Source organism: Ornithorhynchus anatinus, chromosome 20 (genome assembly GCF_004115215.2).
Source record: "Ornithorhynchus anatinus isolate Pmale09 chromosome 20, mOrnAna1.pri.v4, whole genome shotgun sequence".
Lineage (NCBI taxonomy): Eukaryota > Metazoa > Chordata > Mammalia > Monotremata > Ornithorhynchidae > Ornithorhynchus > Ornithorhynchus anatinus.
The window spans coordinates 3694178-3721444 of record NC_041747.1 but is presented as its reverse complement, the minus strand read 5'-3'; the positions used below and the strand labels follow the sequence as shown (position 1 = coordinate 3721444).

At 45.3% G+C, this 27267-nt stretch overlaps 1 protein-coding gene across 9 annotated transcripts in view; it reads right to left on the bottom strand.

Annotated features, from left to right (window-relative positions):
* Nucleotides 1-27267, bottom strand: part of FRY (FRY microtubule binding protein) — a 262289-nt gene that overhangs the window by 108350 nt on the left and 126672 nt on the right. For all 9 annotated transcript variants that reach the window (XM_007668511.4, XM_029048275.2, XM_007668507.4 and 6 more), the window contains 6 exons: nt 15824-15877; nt 6278-6417; nt 4784-4874; nt 4342-4421; nt 4149-4229; nt 713-881 (listed from right to left, as the gene is read on the bottom strand). In XM_007668511.4, the coding sequence (XP_007666701.1) occupies nt 713-881; nt 4149-4229; nt 4342-4421; nt 4784-4874; nt 6278-6417; nt 15824-15877 (615 nt within the window). The remainder of the gene's footprint in view (nt 1-712; nt 882-4148; nt 4230-4341; nt 4422-4783; nt 4875-6277; nt 6418-15823; nt 15878-27267) is intronic.

Genomic DNA, 27267 nt, shown 5'->3' with positions numbered 1-27267 from the left:
GCCTGCAGTAAATCCATATTTGTGCTCATCGTTTTTTCTAATATAGGATCACCAGCATCATATTATGGGATTTAAAAAAAAAATGGTATTTGCTCAGTGCTTACTATGTGCCAGGCACTGTCCTTTGCACTTGGGTAGACACAAGCTAATCAGGTTGGACACAGCCCATGATTCACAGAGGCTCACATTCTTATTCCCATTTAAGAGCTGAGGTAACTGAGTCACAGGGAAGTTAAGAGACTTGCACAAGGGCCCGAGTCGGGATTAGAACCCAAGTCCCTCTGACTCTAATTCATTTCTGAATTAAATGGAAATGTGTCTGCTCACATTTGAAGGTCTTATGGATGTACACAAATGGCACTGAAACATAGCCCACTGAGTCTGTTCGGCCATCAGAAGTGGGGGCTGCCGAACCGCCGCCACAGACTCGAAAGCCACAATGTACGGGGAAGAGAAAAAGAGGAAAGATTGACCCTCCGAATAAACAGCAAATCCAAATGCCTCATTCTGGCCGCAATAGACATGTGAGGTGGAAAAACTACTTCAGGTGCTCCAGGGACCTGTTCATTAATTAGAAAAGAGGCTCCTCATGCAATCAGCCAGAATGACAGACTGCAAAGGTTTCTCCTTCACTTCCACAACAATATACGGCCATGGAGTAAGTATTCAAATCCAGCCTCCTCCAGCCCCTCTGTGCTTCCCAAATGGTTACCTGCATGAACTGAAGAGAGGCTTCAAAATCTTCCACTGGGTACATCTTAATCCGGAAGAACTTCATCCCCATGATCAAACTGATTATGCTTTGGACCACATAAGGGCTTTGCTCTTTATGCCGCAGCTCTTTCAGCTCTGCCATAAATTTTTTCTTCACGGCAGGGAACCTACAGAGCGACACGAGTTATTGATTGAAAGTTGGTCCAAGTCTGGGGTAAAGCTTCTCCCGCCGGGATAAAGCAGACATGGAATGTACTCTAGAAAACTATTCTGGACGAGTGGAGGCACGGACTAGAAAATCGAGCTGTTCCTTTCCACATTCTTCCGTGATACCAATGACTTGAAATGAAGATGCCTCGGCACTCTGCACTGAGAGGGGATCCAACATATCCACAGGATGCTGTCATTAAATTGCCTTGTTGTGTTATAAGCTAAATCCTTCTTAATTAGAATGACATTTAATGGCACTTTTCCAAACGATGTAGGAATTTAGCGGTATTAACATCATTAAAGGATAATAAAAATGGCATATGTTGAGTACTTACAATGTGCACTGAGATAGATTTAAGCAAATCGGGTGGGGGGTCACAGACTTAATCCCCATTTTACAGATGAGGTAACTAAGGCACAGAGAAGACAAGTGACTTGCCCAAGGTTATTCAGCAGACAAGTGGCGAAGCCAGAATTAGAATCCAGGTCCTTCTAACTTCCAGGCCCATCCTTGATCCACTAGGCTAAGCTGGTGGAGCATAAGATGATAATACTCTTAAAGCCCCAATGACTATCTAAAATTCTTGGTCCTGAACTAAAATTATGATAAAACAATAACTAAAAATCTCAGTACTCTGGGAAGCTAGGTACAAATAGAAAGAAAAAAAACAGAGCTATGCAGTGAAAATTAATTTATTTTTTCCATTTCAAAGGACGAGACTATTGAACTCTGCCAGTTAAACTAATCATCTTTCACCACTGAACAAAATTGTATTCCTTTAATAAAGAATAAACCAAACAGTGACTCTGATCTTATCAGTGGACAGCGAATTGAGAGATCACGTTTTGGCAATGCAGCTGGTTCAAATATTGGGTGAGGGAGGACAGGGATTTGGGTCACTTAGTACAAGATGGAATTGGACTGTAAGCTTTTTGAGAGCAGGGATCATGCCTAATTCTACTATCCCACATGTCCAGTACAGTGCCTTGATCAAAATAGGTGCTCGGTAAGTACTCCTGATGGACCGAATCGATGGGAGTTGGATGACAGATGAGCTGTAAATCCTGAGTATGTGTAGATTGTCTACATTTTTCCATGAAATTACATCCCTACCCAGTTTGTTTAGGAACTTATTTCCACTGGTTTTAGCAAAGAGCAGGAGACTCCAACCCTACAGTGGTGCCAAACTCAACAAGAGCTTATGAAATCATGAGGCCCAGCAAGGTGTTTGCCAATGTGGTCTCACAAATTTCCTGTCTGTAGCCGTGAGCGGCTCCGGCTACCCTAGCCAGCCATGTATTCTGAGTATTCTGTATTCTGGAGACCAGAAGAGAGTGTGGATGGTTCAGTGCGACCCATCCCGCTTATAGAAATATAAAGGAACAGGTAGGAAGTTCCTTTGTCTCTCTCCTTTTTCCTCCTCCCCACTCTTTCCCCCTTTCTCACTATCTTTTCACTTTCCCCTATTTCTCTTCACAGATATACGACTTTCTTGTTGTATTAGAATGGTGATTAATACCTGTGCGTGGCAGGTGTGGGGAAGGAATGTAGCTGAACAGACGGGTCCCCGACAGACTTTCAGCACCTGTAAAGCTGGCTGTGTGGTTTGAGGTCACAGCCATTATTAACCCGGCCTAACCCGCTTTGTGACTGACAGCTTTTTACAGCAGATTCTGCCTGATTCTTTCCTAATAGGTCTGAACTTAGAGACGGGCCTACGTTCCACTCTTGTTTTCTAAGAGTAGTGATAGTCAATCAGTGGTATTTACTGAGTGCTTACTATGTGCGGAGCACTGTACAACACTTGGGAGAGTACACTACGATAAAATTAGCAGACACATTCCATGCCCAGAACAAGCTTAGCACTTACTATGTGCAGAGCCCTGTACGAACTGCTTGGCAGAGTGCAATACGACAAAATTAGCAGGCCCATTCCCTGCCCATAATGAATTTAATACTTATTAAGCACTTATTATGTGCAGAGCACTGTACTAAACATTGGGAAAGAATGCACAAGTGGGAATTAGACTTGGTCTCTGTCCTTTATTCTCTGTGGCTTGGGAATGTGCCACTTCAGTCAACTGCAGTTACTTGGGTTCTTCAGATATAATGCTGACATCTTCTCTGCACTTGACCAGCCCAAAAGGCTTGGATAGCAAGTATTGCTTCACTGACTGCTGTACACTGCAGCTTGTGGTTACTGCTCCTCTGGCCATTTAATTAATTCACTGAGTCACTCATTCAGTGCCACTTACTTAGTATTTGCCATGTGCTATACACCACACACCCTTGACGCTGTTTAGTGCCATTGTTCTTGTCTGTCCGTCTCCCCCGATTAGACTGTAAGCCCGTCAAACGGCAGGGACTGTCTCTATCTGTTGCCGACTTGTTCATCCCAAGCGCTTAGTACAGTGCTCTGCACATAGTAAGCGCTCAATAAATACTATTGAATGAATGAATGAACACTAGGCATTGGGGAAGCACACTAGAAAAATAAAATAGCCTGTGGAAGACACTGATGAAACGGCTCAAGAAGCCATATGTAATGAACGTCTCTGTAAAAGGGAATTCAATTTTCACAGCCAAAGGCCCATTATGTTATGACATTGGTCTAGTCTGCTCTGGTCTGGGGTTCGATACCACATCGACATCACGTTTGGCCTCTTTCACTGAGTTTTTCTACTTCTTTTTCATTTAGAGTAACCAGCAGAATTGAGTGTGGGCTCCTATGAACTGCAATACAGATGAAAATCTTTGTGTCTGTTGAAGTTTCCCTGGAACAAGCTAGAATAATAAGAATATTAATTATGGTATTTGTTAAGGGCTTACTATGTGCCAGGCACTGAACTAAGCATTGGGGTGAACACAAGCAAATCAGGTTGGACACAGTCCATGCCCCATATGGGGGATGGGAATAATTCTTATTATGATATCTGTTAAATGCTAACTGTGTGCTAAGCACTCTTAAGTGCTGGGACAGATACAAGATAATTAGATCAGCCCTTCATCAGGATCAGAGTCTAAGTAGGAGGGAGAATAGTTTTTTAATCCCTATTTCATAGATAAGCAAACAGGCCTAGAGAAGTTAACTGATTTGCCTGAGGTTCCACAGCAGGCAAGTGATGGAACTGGGATTAAAACCCAGGTCCCGTGACTCCCAGGCCAGTGTTCTTTCCACTATTCCACAATGCTTCCCAAAACAAAACGAGGTATATTTACTTACTTAGCTTGTGCCAAAACCCCAATTACTTCTGCATAGAGGTCTGCTACAATATGCATATTTCCAGTGTTAGGACCAAGATACCTAAAAAGAGAAAAATTGGTGATTTGGGACACTGGGATGTAAAAGGCAGCACTAACTCTTTAGCTGTAAATAATCCATTTCCCAAGAGCTTTCCTGTATCAAATGACCTTACCCTTCTTTATATTTAAAGTGCTTGAAAGCCAAGTTACTAACATCATGTACCAAACTGTCTATTACAGGATGAAGCGGGATCTGGAAAAAACCAAACACAGTAACTGTTAGGGAAGATGAACTTTATAAACTGAAAATTTTAATAGGACGATTATCTCTTTGTAAATAACGGCATGAAAACGACACCATTAACATCACGGAAGAGCGTTAACATCAGAGAAAACCCTTTAGTTCTTCAACCCACTAGAATATCTATATTACGGAACCTGCAACCAGCAGACAACATATATGATCGGCTAACATATCACATGTATTGAATACCACAAACCGAAATATCAAGAGTACAAGGAGAAAGAGCACAATCTTTTTTGGTACCTATGTCACTCCGAATTCATTAACCATTTTTAACAGAAACTCTCAAGTAACCTCAAAACGCACTGTACCTGTTTCAGAACTTCTATGAGTACTAAAGAAAAGATGAAATCAATAGCCAGGTCTCTTCTTTCCATTAAATAGTCTCGTTGCTGTTCATCGCTGTAAAATAAAAACATGGAATTCAATTGGAGTTAAAATGGCTCCTCTCTAGCTGACTAAAAGCCTGGGATCACAGTGGAACCACAAAATAGAGAGCATGACCCTCGAGTACTTTATATACAATCTTCAAGAATTCAATTCATCTGCTTACTATTAAAGAGCTTTTTTTTTTCCATTTGGGGTACAACTTGGAATAGGTGGGAAGAATTCAGTCCCTGAATTGTACTGACCTTTCAGCCCCCTCTAGCAATTATATATATTTTTTTAATTCTCATTCTCCGGCCTCAGTGACAACCACCCTTTGGGATTTGCGTTTGTATTAGGAACATCTGCTAGATTATAAACGCCTTGTAGGGCGGTTTTCTTCTACTATACACTCTCAAGTGACTAGTTGAACAGTACTCTGCTTGTCTGGGATCTGGCTTGCCTGATTTGTTGAACCGTACTCTCCCAGGCGCTTAGTACAGTGCTCTGAACACAATAAGAGCTCAATAAACGCGATTGAAAGAATGCATGAATTTGCTAGACACATTTAAGAGGCTGGGCAAAGCTTGACCAAAGCAAACTTCTTGGGAGTTACCAAGTCAGGATTCTTTTGAGTGTGGATGCCTGCATTCTTAAGAAGAAAACCACCAGGCATCACGAGAACAAACAGTGGTTAATATTTAGGCAGGTAATGGGAATATTAAGAAGGTCGCATCTCTTCTGGAGTGGGGAAGTAGGAATAAGAAGAGAGGGGATCAAAAGGACGCACGGCTGAGCTCAAACAATCGTAACAAATGTATTTACTGAGCGCCTACTTTACTACTAGTTTGGGAGAGAACAATATAACGGAGTTGGGAGACACGCTCCCTGCCCACCGGGAGCTTCTAGTCTAGAAGAGGAGACAGGCATTAACATGTTTAGTCTGTTAGCCCGTCACTGGGCAGGGACTGTCTCTATCTGTTGCTGAACTGTACATTCCAAGTGCTTAGTACAGTGCTCTGCACATAGTAAGGGCTCAATAAATACTATTGAATGAATGAACATGAATAAACTATAACTATGTACATAAGTGCTGTGGGGCTGAGGGCGGGGTGAATAAAGGCTACAAACCTCAGTGCAAGGGTGATGCCGAGGGAGTAGGGAAAATAAAAGCTTAGGGAAGGCAGAGCTGTTAAGAACCTTTTACTGGAGCTAATACACAGAGAGTTAGGAAATTTGCTAGGGATATTATCATTTTACTTCACTTTACAGTACTCTATACGCTGATAAGAATATATGAGAGATGGAGCAGCTGCTTTCAAGGAGCACATATATAAATTTACTTTCTCAAGCTTCACTTTGATTCACTACAAGTCGATCCCTTATGCGCAACCCGTGCACGTCGTAATAAATGTGCCTCTTCCACCCAGAAAACATACCTTTTGGATTTAGTGCTTGTTCTCGGTCTGTATTCATGTGATTCATCCTCAATGCCATTCTGCCTTTTGTACCAGTCAAAGAGAGTTCGCAGAATGGATGGCAGACAGTACTCTGCCAGGGAACTCATTGAGTTTATCACCTACGGGAGGAAAGACACAGTCAATGAGAAAGGTTTTGGAAACAATGTGAACTAAACAACGGCCTCCCCTATTTCTGCCTCCCCCGCTGCTAGTTTGTAAGCCCCTGGGGCAGGGATCACATCTACTCTGTCTACTGTAGCCCCCCCCAGTAGACTGGGAGCCCCTTGTTGCGTAGGGGATTGTCTCTAGCTGTTGCCAAACTGTACTTTTCAAGTGCTCAGTACAGTGCTCTGCACATAGTAAGTGTTTAACAAATATGATTGAAAGAATGAATGAATGCTCAGCACAGAGGAAGCGCTCAATCAAGCAATGGCATTTAACTGCTTGATCTTTACAAAGCACAATACCCTAAGCCCTTAAGAGAGTCCAATACCATTAGCAGAAATAATCCCTGCCCTTGAGGAGCTTACAATCTAGCACGATGTACACTGCTGATGATCAACAACTGTCCTCTCTGTAAAAAACCTTTTAGGGTCAAGAATGATGCTCTGATTCCAACCTTTTCATTTGAGCAGTCCGAGTACGAATGGCTTTCGGACTCTTCCGAACCATTAACCACTTCCCCTGGACCCTATCAAATTAATAAGGCCTAATCTTTACCCTGCCGTACCTCACTCGTTACAGGATATCCAAATTATTTTTGACCACTGACATATTCACTCTCGACTCACCCTTAAGAAGCGGAAGGAATAATTAGAGAAGTCTCATAGACACACGAATGGATGGGATTTGCCCGGATATACTGTCAGAGAAGGAATTAGGGAGGACCTGAACAGTACCAAATTCTTTGGTCCAGCTCCGCATTACCATCTGAACAGCCCCCAGATTAGATGTAAAGACCTTCCTCTGGTTTGGGAACTTCTTATGTCCCAGTCCCACCTTCACCTCTTCCATCATGATCAGTCTTCTCCTCAATTCTTTTTTCTCTTTGGAGAAAACGTTCAGGAGACAGGGGCAGCTCAGAACCTCAACTCCACCTTTTTTCATTTTCCTTTGGCATCCTGGATCCATCAGAAGAGTGCTGGTGCAGAGCTAAATGCTTAGTACAGCGCTCTGCCACAGAAAATGCTCAATAAACACCACTCATTGATTGATGAGACAAATGTGCCGGAACTCAGGTATTAGGGCTCTGGATGAGTAGAAAGGTGCCAACTAACCTTCACTCAGTTTAAAGCCCGGCGTGAATTCTGTAGGATCAAGAGCACATCCCCGACCACTATGGATTTAAGAAGAAGTCAAAGGGCTCCAGGACCGGATTTTCGGCATTTGAAATACCTGGGCTAGGATTCATAGTTTTTGAAAAGTTTCATTTTTCAAATGCCTTCTGAAACCCCTATAAGTGCAAGTTTTTAATCTCATTTAGCACACAAATCTACCAGAGTCCAAGCCATTAAGCTCTGTGCAAAAAATGACTTTGTTTCACATACCCTGTTATTTGTGTCACTGCGATTCTTCCAGCCTCAGCTAAAATGACTTTATTCACGCTTAAGAAGTCACGGTACTAAACCGACCGGGCAGATTTTCCCTTGAGGATTTACTGAGCGAGTCTTCAGTAGGACTAAGAGATCGATATAGGGTCGCTCTGTGTTTTTTCATCCTTCTGTCACTGCTCTTTTAAGTCGAGGCAGGAAGGAAGGGTGGAATTTGAAAACCCCTGGCTCTCCCAGCACAGGAAGGGAGGAGAGTCTAGCCAGCCTGCTGGTTACTCAACTCCTTCATTTATTGGAAGTCAAGCCAATGGGGAGATGAATCCTAGCTCTGTGTTGCTCCCAAAAGGGAGCGTGCAGATCTACAAATGTGTCCTTGTTGTGCTTAAATGATCATGTTCTTCCATCAGAAATGAACTGCACACAGCACAGCTTAATGATACGAGGCCCACAGAAGCCCAGGGATTTTAAAATCTTGTGTTCATAGGCCTTTAAATATACGTTATGTAAATGTTCCTGTAATATTTACTTTGGCCCCCTAGGTATAAACAAACCAAATGAGACTTCCCTTTATACTTCTGCTAGGACGTGTCATTTCTCAAAAGCAACTCCTTTCATCGAGAAAGGCAAAGGTGGCAGATTCACATGAAACTGCTTCAATAATTGCTATGAAAAGTCTTTCAGTATTTTGCATTTTGGGGGTGATTTGGTATGCCTAATACCTGTATTCTTTCAAAGCAACCTGACCTACTCAATTTCCCCCTTTGTTATTGGCATTTCCTTCTGCAGGTAGCTTTTCCTTTTTACTGTTGTTTGTATCATCTATGTTTAATTTAAATTTGACTTGAAATGTTTAAAGTTTGGTTCTACTTTCCCTGGCATCCAGATGGAGAATGCTGATAAACAGAATAAAAAAGGAGCTAACGTTCAACTAGGGAAATTAAGCACAACCCACATACTACTACTAGGGTTTGTTGTTCAACCTCAATTATTAACTCAATTCTTTACATAATCCCTACTTTCAGCTAGAATAAAATCTTTTTACATTAGAACCGAGAACCTGGCACGCTCCCAAATACAGAACTACAAAGTGGTGGGAAAAATAGAGTCTAATTGACGATACTAAAGACGCTAGGCTTTTTTTGCCTCTTGATATATTGCATACAAGAAAAAAATGTAGATTTTATTTTATAGAGCGATTAAATGAAAGAATATCACTATCTTATGGGTTGTACTTCCATTTGAAAGGGCTTAAAAGAGTTGGCATCAGCTCTCTTAGCGACTACACCCCAGCTCACCCTCTTCATTCCACCCAAGTTCACCTTCTAACCGCATCTCACTTTCGACTCTTTTCTGACATAAGGGAGAATACAACAGAGTAACTGAATATGACCCATGGCTTCGAGATGGTTACGCTTCAGTGGCGGAGAGAGATGCTAAAAATAAATTTTGGACAGGAGAAAGAGCCGGTGCTTAAATGAGAGGGCGCCAATCTATCAATTGTGTTCACTGAAAGTTTACTGTGTGCAGAGCACTGTACTAAACACTTAGGAAAGGACAGTGCAACGGAGCTGATAGAAGCGATCCTCCCCACAAGGAGCTTTACGTTCTACAGGACCGAATGTAAAATATGGGGCATTTTGGTTTCTCTTCTATGCTTAGTAGAGTGCTAAGCATTCAATAAATATAATTATTACTATTATGTACCTAATTATGGTGGTTGTGAATACACCAGTACATAGGTGGTGAAGAAACACAGAAGTGGTAGGTGTTTTGGGGTAATTTTATGGTATTTGTTAAATGTTTACTATACGCCAGGCACTGACCTAAACACTGAAGTAGATACAAGCTAATCATGTCGGACACAGTCCATGTCCCATATGGGGCTCATAGTCTCAATCTCCACTTTGTAGATGGGGTAACTGAGGTACACAGAAGTAAAGTGACTTTCCCAGACAAGTGGCAAGCTGGGATTAGAACCCAGGTCCGTCCTCCATCCACTAGGCTATGCCATGGAGAATCCAACCTGGGAGGTTAGAGATTAGGTGGGGGATGCCTTTCAGAGGAGACGTGATTACTGACATACACAAATCTCTGGATTTTGAAGGATTTACTTCTCTGCAATTCCAAAAGGGGCCCAGAATCACTGTGATGCTATAACTATGTCAATCAATCAACGCTATATACTGAATCCTTACTAAGTGGATGGGACAGTATAATACAGAGTTGGTAGCTATGTATCTCACCCAGAAGGCACTCAGGGTCTACAGTCTTCATCCCTTAAAGTTCCCCAAAGTACACGCCTTACAGAGACACTGAAAAATGGCAGGTTTGAATCCAGTGGCTGAAAAACTAGATTCTCTCTTCCTGAAGTTGGATTGGATTGCTTCTCTAAGTACATCTGATGACACTTTTGGGATGGCACTTACAAAACAAAAATGAGTACCCTTGCAGGATAAGTATATTTGGCTTACTCTTTAAAGAGCTGTGCCTTTACGGGTTGAAGGACTGAAGATTACTCTGGGCATCTTCTGGGGTGAGCAGGCTGGACAAGAATCCTGAAAAGAGTTGTCTAATATGGATGGCGAAGACCACGGCCGCTCGCAGGGTGGGTCTTTCTAGCAGTGACCTTCGGGTCTGCCGTGCTACGGCAGAGCATGGACACTGTTTACAGGTCACTCTGACAGTAATGGATTTTGTATGTGACTTTTGTCCGCACTTTGCGCCATCCCACAGTCTTGCCTGCTTGTTCATTCAATGCGCTCTGTCTTGTATTGTCTTACGTTGCGAGTCGTTTCCGACCCATAGCGACTCCGTGAACGCATCTCTCCCAGAACGCCCCACCTCCGCTTGCAAGCGTTCTGGTAGTGGATCCAGAGAGTTTTCTCGGTAAAAATCCGCAAGCGGTTTACCACTGCCTTCTTCCACGCGGTCACCTCTGCCCTCTGCCCTCGACGCTCTCCCATGCCGCTGCTGCCTGGCACAGGGGAGTTTTGTCTTGTAGCACATTGCCTGCCACTCGCTAGCGGCTGCCCGAGCTAGGAATGGAATGGGTAAGGCCTCCGCTCGACTCTCCCTCCTGTAGCCGAGACCGGTAAAGACCTGGAAACTCTCCAGGTGCCACCCTGAGGCACCTACGCTCTGTGGCCCGACAGAAACATGAATGGGAGGGATGAGATGCTGCGAGTGGGACCCCTTCTAGACCGTAAGCTTGTTGCGGGCAGGGAACACGTCTACCAATTCTGTCGTAATCTCCCAAGCACTTAGTACAGTGCTCTGCATAAAGTAAACTCTCAATAAATAACATTTATTGACTGTTTGCCCACAGGGGCTCTGTAGTCTGTACACTCCTTTTTTTAAAAAAAAATGGTATCTGTTAAGTAATTACTCTATGCCAGACACTGTTCTAACCGCTGGGGTAGATGCAATATAATCAGGTTGGATACAGTCCACGTCCTTCATGGGGTCACCATTTTAATCCCCATTTTACAGATAAGATAACTGAGACCCAGGGAAGTGAAGGGACTTGCCAAGTTCACACAGCGGACAAACGGCAGAGCCAGGATTAGGTACCGCATCTCCCAACTCTACTGTATTGTACTTTCCCAAGTACTTAGTACAGTGCTCTGCACCCAGGAAAGGACTCGATAAATAGCACTTGCAAAAATCCCTAGCATTTTCATCAATACCTCTGTGCAGATTCTTGGTCCTGAAATCACCGTGAATGGACCGGAGATGTGAAATGTCACGTTGGATTTTTCTGCTTTATCTGCAGTGAGCCCTCAGGGTAGCGTCATTATGAGCCGGTCACTGACTACACGGTGGACTCGGACCAACGGCTAGAGGGATCACCAAGGGCGGCACAGCTGTTCAGGAAGCGGAACGGAGGGTTGATCCGGACCAGACTTTTCTTTGATTAAGTAGGTAGGATTTCAGCTCAGAGTGCATACTTATCTGGTGACTTCCCCTCTGCCTCCCTTACCAGTTATGGGGCACCACTAAGCAATGGACTATTTTCGCTTGCTACTCGTCACTCCCCTAGAGATTAACTTGATTCTTTAGAACTTAACCTGATCGCATTACTCCGATCCCTGATCCGGCTGCTAGTTCACTAAAGGAACCGATTCATGGTTTCGTTACGGGACAGAGAAAACAGAGACCGGCAGAAATTCCGATTTTGAGTTCACCTTTGCTCCACTGGGCTAACTCGAGCTCTCCGGAAGTCGCCATTTTGATTTTGTTGCCTTGCAACCTACAATTTTTGCCGTGTTCTTCCCTGTCATTTTGGAGAGGGTTGCTGGATTTCAGTTAGAAGAAAATGGGGCCTATGGCTCCAGGTTGGCTTTACCCAAACTCTACTCAGTTTATTTCACAGTATAGTTACGCTCATTGATGGTTTGAAAGGACAGAAGGTGGTTTTGCTACATTATAAGTCCATGGTTCACCCAGACTTAAAGGTATTGTATGTCTCCAGGGTAACCTCATTTTAGGAAGCGCAAACTCCTTTAAGGAGAGAGAGAGAGAAAGAGGAAAGAAGACAGTGTTTGAGAGGCGTCCTCAACAGGACCAGGGAGTGGAATCCCTTAAAGGTGAGCCGGCCTGAAGCGAGGAGGAGGAACAGCTCAGTGGGAAACTGGGGCTGCCGGGGAGAAAACAGGCTACAAATAGATTTCTTCGCTGGCGGGCAGCTGAATGAATAGTTGTATTTACACAGCTGTTTCAGAATACGGTTGTTGCTATTGTCCCTGCTGGTGCAGTTGGTTTTAAATATAAAGCAGTATTAAATTTTATTTCCTGATGCTGGAACTTCTAAGAACATATGGCTGCATTTAGGGAGCCTGAGAGGATTAATTAGAGCAAGGACTCAGCTTTGAGGCCCTTGCATTCAAGTCTTTTTTTCCCAATTTTAAAAAAATGATAAAAATTCTGGCAATGACGTTTTAAACACGATATTATATTTGTCTTTTAATCACTGTTAAGCTATTCTGTAGCTACTTTTCAATCTTTAAGCATAGAAAATAGAGGTTTTATTCCACATAGCCTACTTTTCACTTTAGAATAGCTATTCCCATAACTTGTAGATGGTCTAGGTACTGTATTTACTTGTATACTTCCCCTCACTTTTTTGCATTATTTTTGTCCTATTTCAACAGAGATGGGTCATGAAAGAATTAGGACTAGCAATAAAAGGAGCAGAAGGAAAAACAAGAGAAAGAGGAAAGGACGGGAGAAGAAAAAGATAAGTGAGAGGATGAGGAGCAGTGTAGCCTACCGGAACAAACACAAGTCTGGGAGTCAGAGTACCTGGATTCTAAGCCCAGCTCTGCCACTTGCTTGCTGTGTGACCTTGGACAAGTCACTTAGCTTCTCTGTACTTCCGTTTCCTCATGACTGTGAGCCTCATGTGGGCCAGAGACTGTCTGACCTGATAACCTTGTACCTCCCCCTGCAGTTATAACACTGCTAGACACACGGCAAGCTCTTAAATACCATAATAAAAATAAATTAAAAAGACAGGGAGGTATGACTATGACTCTTCTATTGCTCTGTACTGAGTACCACAATCGATAGGCACTCACAGAGTGAATTAACCCCCTCTCTACTTCTCCTTTTCCTCCCCGTCGCCACTATCACTGCTGACAATTAGGTGGTGTGGAAAATGATCGTTTATTTCCTTATCGAAATTTGGGGTCAGGCAATTATGCGCTGGCGGCAATTATGAAAGTCAATATGGTATGTGTTTCAGGGATGTAACTGTGGATATATTTTTGAGGTCTCTCCCCCGTGACACCGCGTAATCTAAAGCCCGTGTATTAATCCGGCCCAGGTCACATCCTGCTAAGGGGTTTAAGCCCTCTGCCACTGGTTAAAGATGAGGCCGCTGAAGTCACTGCCATCGAGAAGCACGAGGGCTCCACTGCCAAGTGTTAGAGGCAGCTGAAGGTTGACGAGAATCGGGGGGGCTTGAAAATTAACGGGAGAGGGATTGTTGGAGGATGGGGGATTTGAAGAGGCTTGAGGCCTGGCAGGTTTGGGTGGAAGGAGGAGTGTCTAGGCCCCAGGACAACGTGAGGAAGGGGTGGGAGATGGACCAGATGGGAGTGGGAGTGAAACAAGAGGTGGACTGGAGAGGAACAAAGAAGGCCATCAGAGGAGCAGTGGGTGAGGAGAGCCATTAAATAAGGTGGAGGGAGCAGGGTGGCCAGCCTTCAAGCCAGTTTACTGTGGAGGCAGACGGCCAACCCTGGTGGGTTCTGGGGTGATGTGTGCTGAGAGGTATTTTGGGAAGCAGCGTGGCTTAGTGGAAGGAGCACGGGCTTGGAAGTCAGAGGTCGTAGGTTCTAATCCCATCCCTGCCACTTGTCAGCTGTGTGACTTTGGGCAAGTCACTTAACTTCCTCTGCGCCTCACTTACCTCAGCTGGAAAATGGGGATTACGACTGGGACCCCCACGTGGGACAACCTGAGAACCTTGTATCTATCCCAGTGCTTAGAACAGTGCTTGGCACATAGGAAGCGCTTAACAAATGCCATTATTATTATTACTGTTATGATAACCCTTGGCAGCAACCATCACAGGGCAAGCGGTGGTCAAAGCTTCCCTACCCTTCCCCTGTCGCCGAGTTTCCAAAGGCTGACTTCGGCTTCTCAGGTCATTTCCATAGCCTCGAGAGGTTCTTGGGCCATGCGGCAGACACGACCTTGAACGTCAAGTCCAGTAACCGGGTACATGGCGGCAGCAGACGAGCAATGGAAAAGGTTGCTTCGTGGCTACACCGTCATGCCCTTGAATGGGGACATTAAAGTGTCCGACCAATCAAAATTCAGATCGCAGGGAGGTGACCGAAGGGACACCCGGTCGTCTCAGAACAGGACTTAGTGAGCACACTGTCATCAATCAGGGTTACTTTACATCTTAAGCCTTACACATTCCCACGGATATTTTTCTTTCTCCTTAATACAGAAAAGCATCTTGTGTCTTTTTCCCTCCCCACCCCCAAACAGTCCCATTTTAGAATCGTGAATCAATTTTCCAGCCCATTACATTAGGACACTGGGCTTATTTTTTTAAGAGTACATGAAGTGCTAATGGTGAAGTGAATCACCCCAAATCCTCACCCCTGGGGGACGACGACCAGTGGGCCCCACGGCTGGCCCTCTCCGCCTGGCTCTCGGACTTGAGCGGAGGCAGCCCCTCCTAGCCCGCAGGTAAGCCCCATGGATGCCCCTTGCCGTATCTGCGGAAGGTGTGGGGGTCCCTCTGAAACCCCTCGCCCCTCCCCTCTCGAGGCCGGCTGGATGCATCCCACTCCTGGTTTTTCCAGGTTTTAGATTCGACAGCAGCTCCAGCTTGGAATGCCAAGGCTGACTTGCTCCGCTAAGCACTCTGAAGCCTCATCAATCATCCCCAAATTAATAGCTGCTGTTTTAGGAAAATGAAGATTTCCAACTCAGCCTCACGTGGGACCCCACTCGAATTGGCACCTGACTTGTTTTCTTAGTCCCATCGCCCTACCCAACTCCCCACCCCCTCCCCCGGCTCTTCCACACACCTCACTAGCTTTTGGTTTTCTTCTCAAATCTTGCCCTTGTTCCCACCGATTTTCCACTTCGTACTGTCCAGTCCCGCTATTTCCACCTCATCTCTCCGGCAGATTTATCTACACTTTCCTTAACAAAATATTTAACGGAGGCACCTACCACACCCCAAAACTGTGATTCTTTAGAGTGCTACTCCTTGCAGTGGCTGATAGCTTCTGGGTCTGTTAAAATAATACAAGGTGCTTCCTGGTCTTGGAGGGGTTAACCACACTGTCACTTCAAACGGATGATGTATGTGACCCTCCCAAAAGATCTGCTGCCTGAAAATTCATGGTAACAGCACCAAATCCTCCCTTCTCCTCAACTCTCATCATTTCTTAGTTCTACAAGAAACACAAGAGCTACAGATGCCATTGCATAAAATCCCACCACTTACTTGATCAAACTGGGGATCTTCTCCTCGTTGCAGCGATTTCGTCAGGGGCTTCTCCTAGGAAAAACAAAACAGGAAGTAGTAATTATTAAGGACCCACACTGTTATTCTGAATATTACACTACTTCCACTACTGAGCCCTCTTTCAAGTACTCTTTTCTCTTTTTCTTTTCACGTACATGGGAGACTTCTTTCTTGAAAAACAGAAGTTGGCTAGGCAAACCCAGGCTGTAACAATACCGTCGGTGCTTGGTGGGATGTACGTGTGCCTCTCGGCGTGAACATCGTCTGACGTGCTCAGAGTGAAAACACAGTTTCATTTTCAACAAAAAGCGCTAATAGTAACATAAAAATAATAATTATAATGATAATTATAATAACAGCAAAATGATTTTCATCCTGGATTTGCCACTTGTCTGCTGTGTGACATTGGGTGGGTCACTTTACTACTCTGTACCTCGGTTTCCTCATCTGTAAAACGGGGATTAAGACTGTGAGCCTCAAATGGGCCAGCGACTGTGTCCAACCTGATTAGCCCAATGCTTAGTACAGCGCTTAGCACACAGAAAATGCCTACCAAATACTCCAAAAAAGTACTTATTAAACACTTACTAGGTGTATTGTGCCAAGCCCTGGAGTGGATAAAAGATGATCCAATCGGACACAGTCCCTGTCCCTGACAAGATTCCCAGGCTAAGAGGAAAGGATAACGGGTATTTCATCCCCGTTTTACAGAAGAAACTGAGGCCCAGAGAGGCGAAATAATTTGACCAAGTCACACAGCAGGAAAGTGGGCAGAGCCACAGCTAGAACCCTCCTAAATCCTAACCCCACGCCCTTTCTACTAAACCACCCTGCTTCCTAAGACTTCTATAGCGAGGTCCTGAGAAACTAAAACGTTCAGTTGCTATCAGAAAGCCTTTACTCCCTTTAGTTTGACAGTGGGATTCTATAAGGAATTATCTTCTAGAACACAGACCCGATTTTGGCATGGCCGTTAAAACCGACTCCAAGTTGGCTTTGGAGGAATTGCCCAAATATAACCAATTCCCCAAACCCTGAATGAGTCGAGCAATAATGAACTGGAATTCCACAGGAGGAAACTCTTGCTAATGGGGCAATCTTACATTTGGATCTGTATGTTTCCCAAGTACCCGGTAGAGTGTTCTGCAGAGAGGACCGATAAATGCCGGCAGTGTAGATCCTCGGAGAAAACACAGAAAACGAAATGTCCAGCTAACCGACAGAGGTTGGGTGACCCAAAGTTTGGAAGCCAATGAGCACCCCAGTTTCTACTTCCCCTAGCAGTTCCTCCACAGGGTGGGAGAGGATTCAGAGAAGCAGTGTGGTTCAGTGGAAAGAGCACGGGGTTAGTAGTCAGAGGTCATGGGTTCTAACCCCGGCTCTGCCACCTGCCAGCTATGTGACTTTGGGCAAGTCTCTTAATAATAATAATAATAATAATGTTGGTATTTGTTAAGCGCTTACTATGTGCCGAGCACTGTTCTAAGCGCTGGGGTAGACACAGGGGAATCAGGTTGTCCCACGTGGGGCTCACAGTCTTAATCCCCATTTTACAGATGAGGTAACTGAGGCACCGAGAAGTTAAGTGACTTGCCCAAAGTCACACAGCTGACAAGTGGTAGAGCCGGGGTTTGAACCCATGACCTCTGACTCCAAAGCCCGTGCTCTTTCCAGTGAGCCACGCTGCTTCTCAACTCGGTGCCTCAGTTACCTCATCTGTAAAATGGGGATTAAGACTGTGAGCCTCACATGGGACAACCTGATGACCCTGTATCTACCCCAGCGCTTACAACAGTGCGCGGCACATAGTAAGTGCTTAACAAATCCCAACATTATTATTATTCAGAGAGCCTCTCTCACAAAAACCAACAATGCAATGTTCTCAAGGTAGAGCAGGCAGTTTTAACTGAGAGTCCCGATTTCTTTGCCCTTTCCGGAATGGGTGTTGACTCCACCTGAGACCGGAGCTAAAGCAGATTGGGTCTCTCTCCCTCTGAGGGATGCAGGGGCTGGGCCTATAAAAAAATCTCTTCACAACAGAAGAAAGGGGATATTGTTCTTTTTAGGGTCACTCAACAGTCTCGTCTTAAAAATTCCCAAGTGGGCAGGATGCCTACCTCCCGCAGCAGGTGCCAGAGGATAGGTCAAGGGGAAAACGGAATAATGAGAAGCAGCGGCGCTTATCAATTTTAACGGGGAAAAAATCTCTCGGCCCCCAAGGGCTGTAAGAAACTCTGCGATCCCCTGATCGACGATGGAGCTCCTAAAAAAGCACTCCAGCTTTCAAATCAACTTGTAGATACAAGTTAATCAGGCTGGATACAGTCCCTATCCCACATGAGACTCACTGGCTAAGTAGGACAGAGAGAAGGTATGGAATCCCCATTGTGCGGTTCAGGAAACTGAGGAACAGACAAGTTAAGTGACTTGCTTAAGGTCACACAGCAGGCAAGTGGCAAAGCGGTGTATCATCTGCTCCATCCACCTCTAGTATAGGAAATCTAGAGTTGATCGAACAATTTCGATTTCTAAGATAGAGTCTAACCAGTGACAGCTACTTCACAGGGGAATTCCTCCTCTTCCTGCTTTCTCCAAGACGCAGCATTCGCATGAGAACTGTAAATCAGATACATCGTACCATAGCCCCTTGACTTTGGGGAAGATCTGAGGTCCGTTCTCTCATCCATCACCTCACGGGGTCCCTACCTACCTGGAGCTATATCCAGTTCCCCGGAACTATCATTATTATGAGAAAATACCACTTGGTCTGGTTTTGCAGCTGATGGTCCTTATAAAAATAGGTGGCGTTGTCACTGTATTCTCACTCAGAGGTACCAATCTCTCATTTTGAGCATGGAGGAGAAAAGGGAAAAGAGATTGGAGGGGGTTGGGGATCACGCCTGGGAACAGACAGGCTTCAAGGAAAGTTAAGTGACCAGACAGCTGCCAAAGTGGGTTTTTCCACACTGAATGGAGCTCTCGCGTCTTGCCAGAGAACTAGGAGGAGCAAACCCGGGCTCATAAAGCTAGGGGAGCCACAGATCTCCCTGGCTCCCTGACAGGGTTCTGCAACAGAAGTTTGCTAACACGTAGTCCACTGTTCCCATCTCTCCACGAAACTCTTCTGCTACATCCTAAACCCCGTGAGGGCTGAGATCGTAGTACCGGAGGTAGCGGAAGTGTCTACTACACCCACAGCACCGTATTGAGTACCGGGAAAACAATCCAAGGATGCAAATCAGGGATGGCTCTGGCCTCTGAGAAACTCACGGATCTCTTCCCCTCCACTGTTCTCTCCCGGGTGTTGGTACAGTGCTCCGCACACAGTCGGCGCTCAGGAACACCATTGATTGGATTCCGCCGTCGTTCTCCAAACCGCCTTGAAATGTTTCCCTTCGACAATGGGCGTGGAGGGTCCGGGGAAGACCAACCTCGACGGCCTCCGAGAACATTTTCTCCCCGCTTCCTGACGATGCCAAGGGACTCTTCTGTTTATCACCGAGGAGTGGGTGGCAAACTTCCTGGCTGCTTCATGGGGAGACCAGATCCAGTTCCCAGAACTAAACAGTGGCCTTTTCTTTGAGGCCGTTTCCACCCTCCGGCCTGAAAGGAGGCTGCTGTCTGAATCCATCAAACGCATCTATTTTCTCCAGCCCAAATCCTGTAGGAGTTTCAGTATTTCCATAGGCAAAGACCAGGGTCCCTGTTGAGCTTCTGACACTTTGGGGAGTTCAAATCTCTCCCCACCTTCTCCTTAAGAAAATACGAACTCTGAAAGCTCTTTGTATCCATACGCACCTACAACTGGCTGAGCAAAGACAGACATTCCCAACTCCATTTTGTGAAGATTTCACGATTCGCGCCCTACAACTCGACCGACATGCCGTCTATCCGGGCGATGAACGACTGCCAAGGTAATGGCAGACGTCGGGTCGGATTATCTCCGTGCAAAAGACACACCTGGGGAGTGAGTTATCGAGGAGGAGAATATATTCTTTCAGGCCGCTGGGGCCCGTTCATTTAGGGACACCAAAAACTGTCCCTGTCCCAAAGCTGCCCAACTTCAACTTGGGAGAGACTTGCTCTGTCTAGTCCGGGCATGATCTACAAAACTCTCTGAGATATTTATATCACCTTGGGTAAGTCATTACTTACTCGGGGCCTCAGTTTTGTCATCTGTAAAATGGGGACTGATAAACAGTCCTCCTTCCCCCTTATCTAGTGGGTCAGGGACTGTGTCTCACCTGATTATCTTTTAGCAACCCCAGTGCTCAGCAGGGTGCTTGGCACATCGTCGGTGCTCAACCGATATCCACAATTGCTATCATTTTTGGGAGACAACAACTCTAAGTCAGAGGAAGGAACAACAGTGATCAACCCCATGTTTATCAATATCAAACCACCAAATCTCCCCAGATATATTCTTCTCAGGAATCAGCTTGCCAGATCCAAATAAGCATATGTGACAACATACAGCTAGAGAAATATGTAATTAACATATACAGCTAGAGAAATATGTAATTAACATATACCCATCCCCATGGCTAAAATGGGGATAATAATGTTGGTATTTGTTAAGCGCTTACTATGTGCAGAGCACTGTTCTAAGTGCTGGGGTAAACACAGGGGAATCAGGCTGTCCCACGTGGGGCTCACAGTCTTAATCCCCATTTTACAGATGAGGGAACTGAGGCACAGAGAAGTTAAGTGACTTGCCCACAGTCACACAGCTGACAAGTGGCAGATTGAGACTGTGAGCCCCATGTGGGACAGGGACTGTGTCCAACCCAATCTGCATCTACCCTAGAGTTTAGTACAGTGCCTGGCACATAATAAGCGCTTAACAGATACTCTAATTATTACTATTATTATTGTCCGACAATCCTGCCGATACTTAATCGATGGTATTTCTGTTGAACGCTTACTGTGTGCCGAGCCAGAAACTAAGCACTTTGGAGAGTACAACATAACAGAGCTGGCAGACACGTTCCCTGCCCACAGTGAGTTTAGTCAGCCAATTGTATTTATTGAGTGCTTACTATGTGCAGAGCACTGTACTAAACATTTGGGAGAGTACAATATAACCGACGCGTTCCCTGCCCATAACGAGCTTACAGTCTCGTTGGGGGGGGGGCACAGACATTAATATAAGTTAATATTGTACTTTCCACAGGGTTACTACAGTCTCTGCACACACTAGGGACTCAATAAATACTATTGTCGCGTTGTTACCCTCAAAATATAACCCGCAGGGAGCAGCAAAAAGCAAAAACCCCAAACCATCAACGAGACTATTTTGTAGTCTGGATGGAACACAACTGAATTGCGGGTTAGCCACCTTACTGCTCTCTGCTGTAATTAAGCCCAAGTGCTTTTCCTGTGACCCTGGACACTCCGGCTGGCGGAAGCTTCCTGGAAGCTTCTGTGTAATTACAAAGTTATACTGTACAAAACATAAAAATGGAAAGCTATATAAACGTAACCGCCTGCATCTCTTGAAAAAAATGCATTGGCACAACTCTGAATTTAGTTTTTAATATGTGGTACGCAGGAAACTTTTTAAATGAATTGCAGGTGATTATAAATACATCCCAGCATAATGTAAACACCACACTTCTTATAATATAGGAGGGCAGCTTGGCCTCATGGAAAGAGCATCGAACTGAAAGTTAGAAGAACCTCGTTCTAATCTCAGCTCTGCCACTGTCCTGCTGTGTGTCCTTGGGCCAGTCCCTTTACCTCTCAGGGCCTCGGCTTTCTCATATTTAAAATGGGGGAGAAGATCCATTTCAAGCCCCGTAAACACAGTCCATTACTTTCTATCTCCCCACTTTAGGCACAGTTGTTGCGGGCAGGGAACGTGTCCCCCACTCTGTTACATTGTTCTGTTGTATTCTCCCGACCACTTAATGTGGTGCTCTGCACACAGTGACTGCTCCAAAAATACAACTGACTGATTGAATAATAGTACGCACTTCATAAATGCCTTAAAATTATTATACACCTTCTCTGACCCAGCAGGCCAAATCTGCAGACCACAGCGGATGCAGCAGGGTATGACATGGAATAAGAAAGCACGGTGGCCTAGTGGATTGAGCCCGGGCCTGAGAGTCAGAAGGTCATGGATTCCAATCCCGGCTCCGCCACTCGTCTGCTGTGTGACCTTGGACAAGTCACTTCACTGCTCTGTGCCTCAGTTCTCTCATTTGTAAAAAGGGGATTAAGACTGTGAGCCCTATGTAGGACAGGGACTGCGTCTTGTATTTACCCCAGAGCTTAGAACAGGGTCTGGCAGAAAATAGGAAGCGCTTAATAAATACCATAATTATTATTATTATTATTGTGTCAGTCACCCCCAGACCTCAGACCTCAGCTGAATACATTTCCCCTTTCAGGAGCATCATCTTGGAACTTCAAAGGAGAGTTGTAACTTATTTAGTTAAGAGGGTTACGTTAGAGGGTTAGAGGGCACATGTACATGTATAAAGTTATTCTCTGTATTCCAGAATGCTGCTGGAGGTAAAAAGAGCCAATCTGAGTGTGGGTGTGTGACCGTGAGCAGACTCTGATGGATGGATCCCGGCTGCATTCACGGGTTTGTTGACTCTGCCAGGATCTTGGTATCCTGCTATTTGTGAAGCCTTCCATGGGCTAAAGCAACTCCTCACCCGAAAGCCACTTATGATTTTTCTTTGTTATCTCATACAAGATCAAGGGTCAGGAGGGGTGGTTCTTTGGGGTACCAGGAATTATTTTGGTGCATGATTGTTATGTCCATATAATTTTTTTTCTTGTTGAGTATTTTACTACGCTCCAGGAACACTAAGCACTGGGGTATATTCACCGTCAGCTGGTTGGATACCATCTCTGTCCCTCACGGGGCTCACAGTCTGAGTTGGAGGGAAGATGATTTAATCCCCATTTTACAGATGAGGTAACCGAATCCTAAAGGCGTTAAGTGACTTGCCCAAGGACACTCAGCAGACAAGTGGCAGAGCCGGGATTAGAACCCAGATCCTTCTGACTCCCAGGCTTGTGCTCTAACCCATCTGGCCACGCCGCATCTCAGTACAAAAATGATTTAAAAGCAGTTGAGTCAGAATATATTAACTGAGAGCTCAATCAAATCTCCATCTATACGCAAGTGCAGAGCGTGGGCACAGATAAATAAGAGCTGGTAACAGATCCGATTTGTTTCCCTAGAAAAAGGACCTCAACTCCTTGTGTCTTAATTTGCCAATCTGTAAAATAGATAAGACTAGATTCATCCTAGCTACCAGATTTTCTTACGGACGAATGAACGCCTAGTTAAAGTACTTTGCGGTCTCTCCAAGATATGCACTTAACACGGAGCACTGATTTCCCAACTCTCACTTCCATCAGATCCCAGAAATAACTTGCTTCCAAAACTGCTTCTGCCTCTTCCACGAAATATCAGGAAAATAAAAATTGACCTATCATTCAAGAAAACAAAACGCGAGCAAGCTCTCTTCAGAACGTACCATCTGTGAATAGAGCAAATGAGATGCTCAAATACCAAAAGGCAACAAGGCAGAACAAATCATTTCAGCGATTCAGCACGATTTAATGTGTGAGAAAATTCGCGATGGCTGGCGAGGCGGTCTAAAACTGCCATCCCGACACATGACGGCAGATGACAAGAAGGCGGTAATCAAGAGCAGTTTGGAACCAGCCACTGAGGATGGCACCTCTTTAATTATTCCATTGTTCGGTTACGTCGGTTTTACCCATTTCGCTGAAACTCCGGAGAGGTAAATCAGGGCCAAGTTTACCAATCTAAGAATAAGATCCTGTTCTGGAAGTGGGGAGGGAGAGACGCAGATATCCTGTCAGCAGTTCATCTCCACTTTGGTGAACCAAATAGCAGCTCTCACCGTCGCTGAAGCATATAAGAAATTCGGCAACCGCCATAAAGTTAAGATGCTTCTTCTGCCCTTCAGTTTCAAGGGTGTGTACCATTCCGCAAACAAGGGGCAGAACGAGGACCGAGGTGTCATTCTTAACACTTTAACTAGAGTGGTAGCCTCAATCCTGAAGGTTGGCTGCTCTTCAAGAGAGGCTGTGAGGTCTAGTGGAAAGAGCATGGGGTGGGGGTGGGGGGGTCAAGAAATCCATGTCCCAGCCCTGTGCCTGGCTTGCTGTGTGATCTTGGGTAAGTCACTTAACCTCTCTGTGCCACTTTCCTCTGCCTCTCCTAACTCGTTGAGATTGTAGGTATGAAGCTCAAATGAGATACCTGATGTTGTAGCATTTGAGTGCCCACTGAGTAATATATTAAGCACTTAGAAAGCACAAAACAAGCACACGAGGAGATTACACTCGAATGGGGGAGATAGACATAAGCATTTCTAAGTATAGCGCTATTGTGATTCCATCAGCAGGTCGGCTGCTTATTCTAAAAATCACTTTTCCCTCTCTATAGTCACCTAAACTCTCTTCACACTAAATATATTTTTGTTTCTCGGACTTACAGGAGTAGTGATGGCCTTTGTTTTTTAATGGCATTTCTTAAGAGCTTACTTTACGCCACATACTGTGATGGAAACAAGATGAACATATTGGACACAGTCCCTGTCCCATACGAGGCTCGCGATTTAAGAGCTAGGAAGAGGTAGGTGTCTCATCCCCATTTTACAGATGAGGAAACTGAGGTCCAGACAGGTTGAGTGACTTGTCCCGTGAGAAAGCTGAAACGGGAACTCGGGTCGTCTGATTCCCAGTCCCACGCTCTTTCCACTAAGTCGTGCTGTCTCTCTGTTCCTCATCTGAATCTACAGGATACAATTCTGGCTCACTTCTCCTTTATGAACCTAACTCAAAATTCAAAAACAGCTGCCAGACATAAAAGTCAATTTGCCATTTTTATTCCATGAACCGGAAGCATATCACAGAAGAAGCAATATTTGCTTAAAATATTACACACTATGGCCATCACCGGTGCTTATACTAAAGAAAAGGAACTAATGATGCTGAAAAATAATGAATTTTACCTCTTAAACGATGAAAGAACGCCACTGAGAGACCTTGTAGCAAAGATGAGCGAAAGGCTAAGGTTTACAGCACAATTAATCACAACCAAAATGGGTTCACCAGCAGGGCTGACGGCTGGATTAATACACATCAATGGACTAATCACCTCTGGAATCACTCTGCCCTCTCTACCTCTGAATGGGGAAGAAGAACCCATTTAATGGTAAAGAGGACCGTCAATCTCAGGTTAATCTTTAACAAGCTCAATTTTTAAAATGATTGCAGTTTAATTTCCTATGCAACATGCCAAAGTAGTAAAAGGAGGAGATGAGGAAGGCCAGGTCCTAGTGAAATGGATTTTAACTGAGGCTCGTAGGACACGATCACAGAGGAACGCACAGATGGAGAGACGTTAATGACTGAAGGTGGCACCAGCAGGACACTCCGACCCTCTAAATGCCAACCTGCTCACTCAACTCCATCTCCTCTACCTCACCTCTGACCTCTCGCCCACCTCCCGCCTCTGGCCTGGATCGGCTTCCCTCTTCATATCCGCCAGTTACTCTCCCCACCTTCAAAGCCCGATCGAAGGCCCATCTCCTCCGAGAGGCCTCCCCTGACTTGGCCCTCATTTCCTCTTCTCTCACTCCCCTCTGCATCGTCCTTGCACCGGGACAAGTTCAACTCACAGGGCCCGGAGTGAGAGGGAGTTTCCGGAGCCGTCGTGCTCAGCTCCAGAAAGACCCAAATAGCGGGGGAGGTGGCGATGAAGGTGACAAGCAGCTACGGCCGCTGCTCCAGTCAAAGACGAGCAGGAGTTTGCATGTGTGCGTGGACACAGATGCAAGCAGACTCACACCCCTTTGCTGCTAATGGGCAAGCGAGTGGCTTCTGTTCCTCCCATTTAAGAAAACAAGCAGACTTCCCCACTTCCTAGTTTCAACCAAAGTTTGAAATGAATGAATTCCTTGCGGTCTGTGTGACTCTGACATCCCGCCCGGGGGAGGCTCATCCACCGGAATGCTCCCTGCTGGGTTCGGAAGCTCACCGAGCTGGGCGCGGGCTAACGATCCCTCTAGCTATTCCTCTCCTCCCCAGCCTCGGTCTCCGGCGCGGCGTCCCTTGCCAGAGAAATGGCAGTTCACATCGAGTCCCGCCTGAGCGAGATGTCGGGGGGACCTTAGAGACGCTGGGAGAGGATGTCGCTCTTCACACTAGACTGCAGCCTGTAAGCTCGTTGTGGGCGGAGAATGCGTCCCTGTCCTACGTGGGGCTCACGGTCTTCAGCCTCGTTTTACAGATGGGGTAAGTGAGGCACAGAGAAGTGAAGTGGTTGTCCAAAGTCACACAGCAGACAAGTGCTAGAGGCCAGGTCCTTCTGACTCCCAAGCCCGTGCTCTATCCATTAGGCCACGCTACTTCTCTCTGACAAGATTACTTGTCTCTAGTATTCGTACTTAGCCAAGTGATGGATAGGAATTTATCGTCGATCCATCTAAGACAAGTGTCAAAGGTGGGTTAGGAGGGGGAGGGAGAGACACGTTAACAGCTCCTATGCTCAAAGGAAGCAGTTGAGACAGAGGAAGGTTACCGCCATATCAATGCTAATGAATATTAATTGAGCACCTACTGAGTGCAAGTAATTATGTTCTACGCTTGAGTAGAGATATGAACAAGTTAATCAAATAATGACGGGGGCTCTGACTTCCAAGGCTGTCATTTGATTGGGCTCTGACTTCTAGGTGCTTCCGTTTTGATCACGATGAGGACACTCCGAAGCCACGCAGATGGAGCTGTACAGATACACACTGAGTAAGAGGTTTTTACCCCAGGTATAAGTAGGGGGGCAGTTTCATTACCTGGGGATATAATGTTTCTCAGCTGGGTTATCCAGGGGAAGCACTTGCGTGACTTAGTGGAAAGACCATAAGCTTGAGAGTCAGAGGTTGGGGGTTCTAAGCCTGGCTCCGCCACTTGTCAGCTGTGTGACTTTGGGCAAGTCACTTAACTTCTCTGTGCCTCAATTCCCCATCTGTAAAATGGGGAATAAGACGGTGAGCCCCACCTGGGACAACCTGATAACCTTGTATCTATTCCAGTGCTTCAAACAGTGCTTGGCACAGAATAAGCGCTTAACATTATTATTATTATTATGCAGATTTCCATATCAAGTTAGAAGTCAGTCACTACTACAACTCCTTAGATATATATGCATATAAACGCTTAGTACAGCACTCTGCACACAGTAAGTGCTCAATAAATACGACTGAATGAATCTGTATCTATACATGTATAAATCTGTAATTTATCTATTTACTTATTTATATTAATGTCTGTCTCCTCCTCTAGACTGTGAGCTTGCTGTGGGCAGGAATGCTCTGTTTGTTGTTACACTGTACTCTCCCAAGTGCTTAGAACAGTGCTTTGCATGC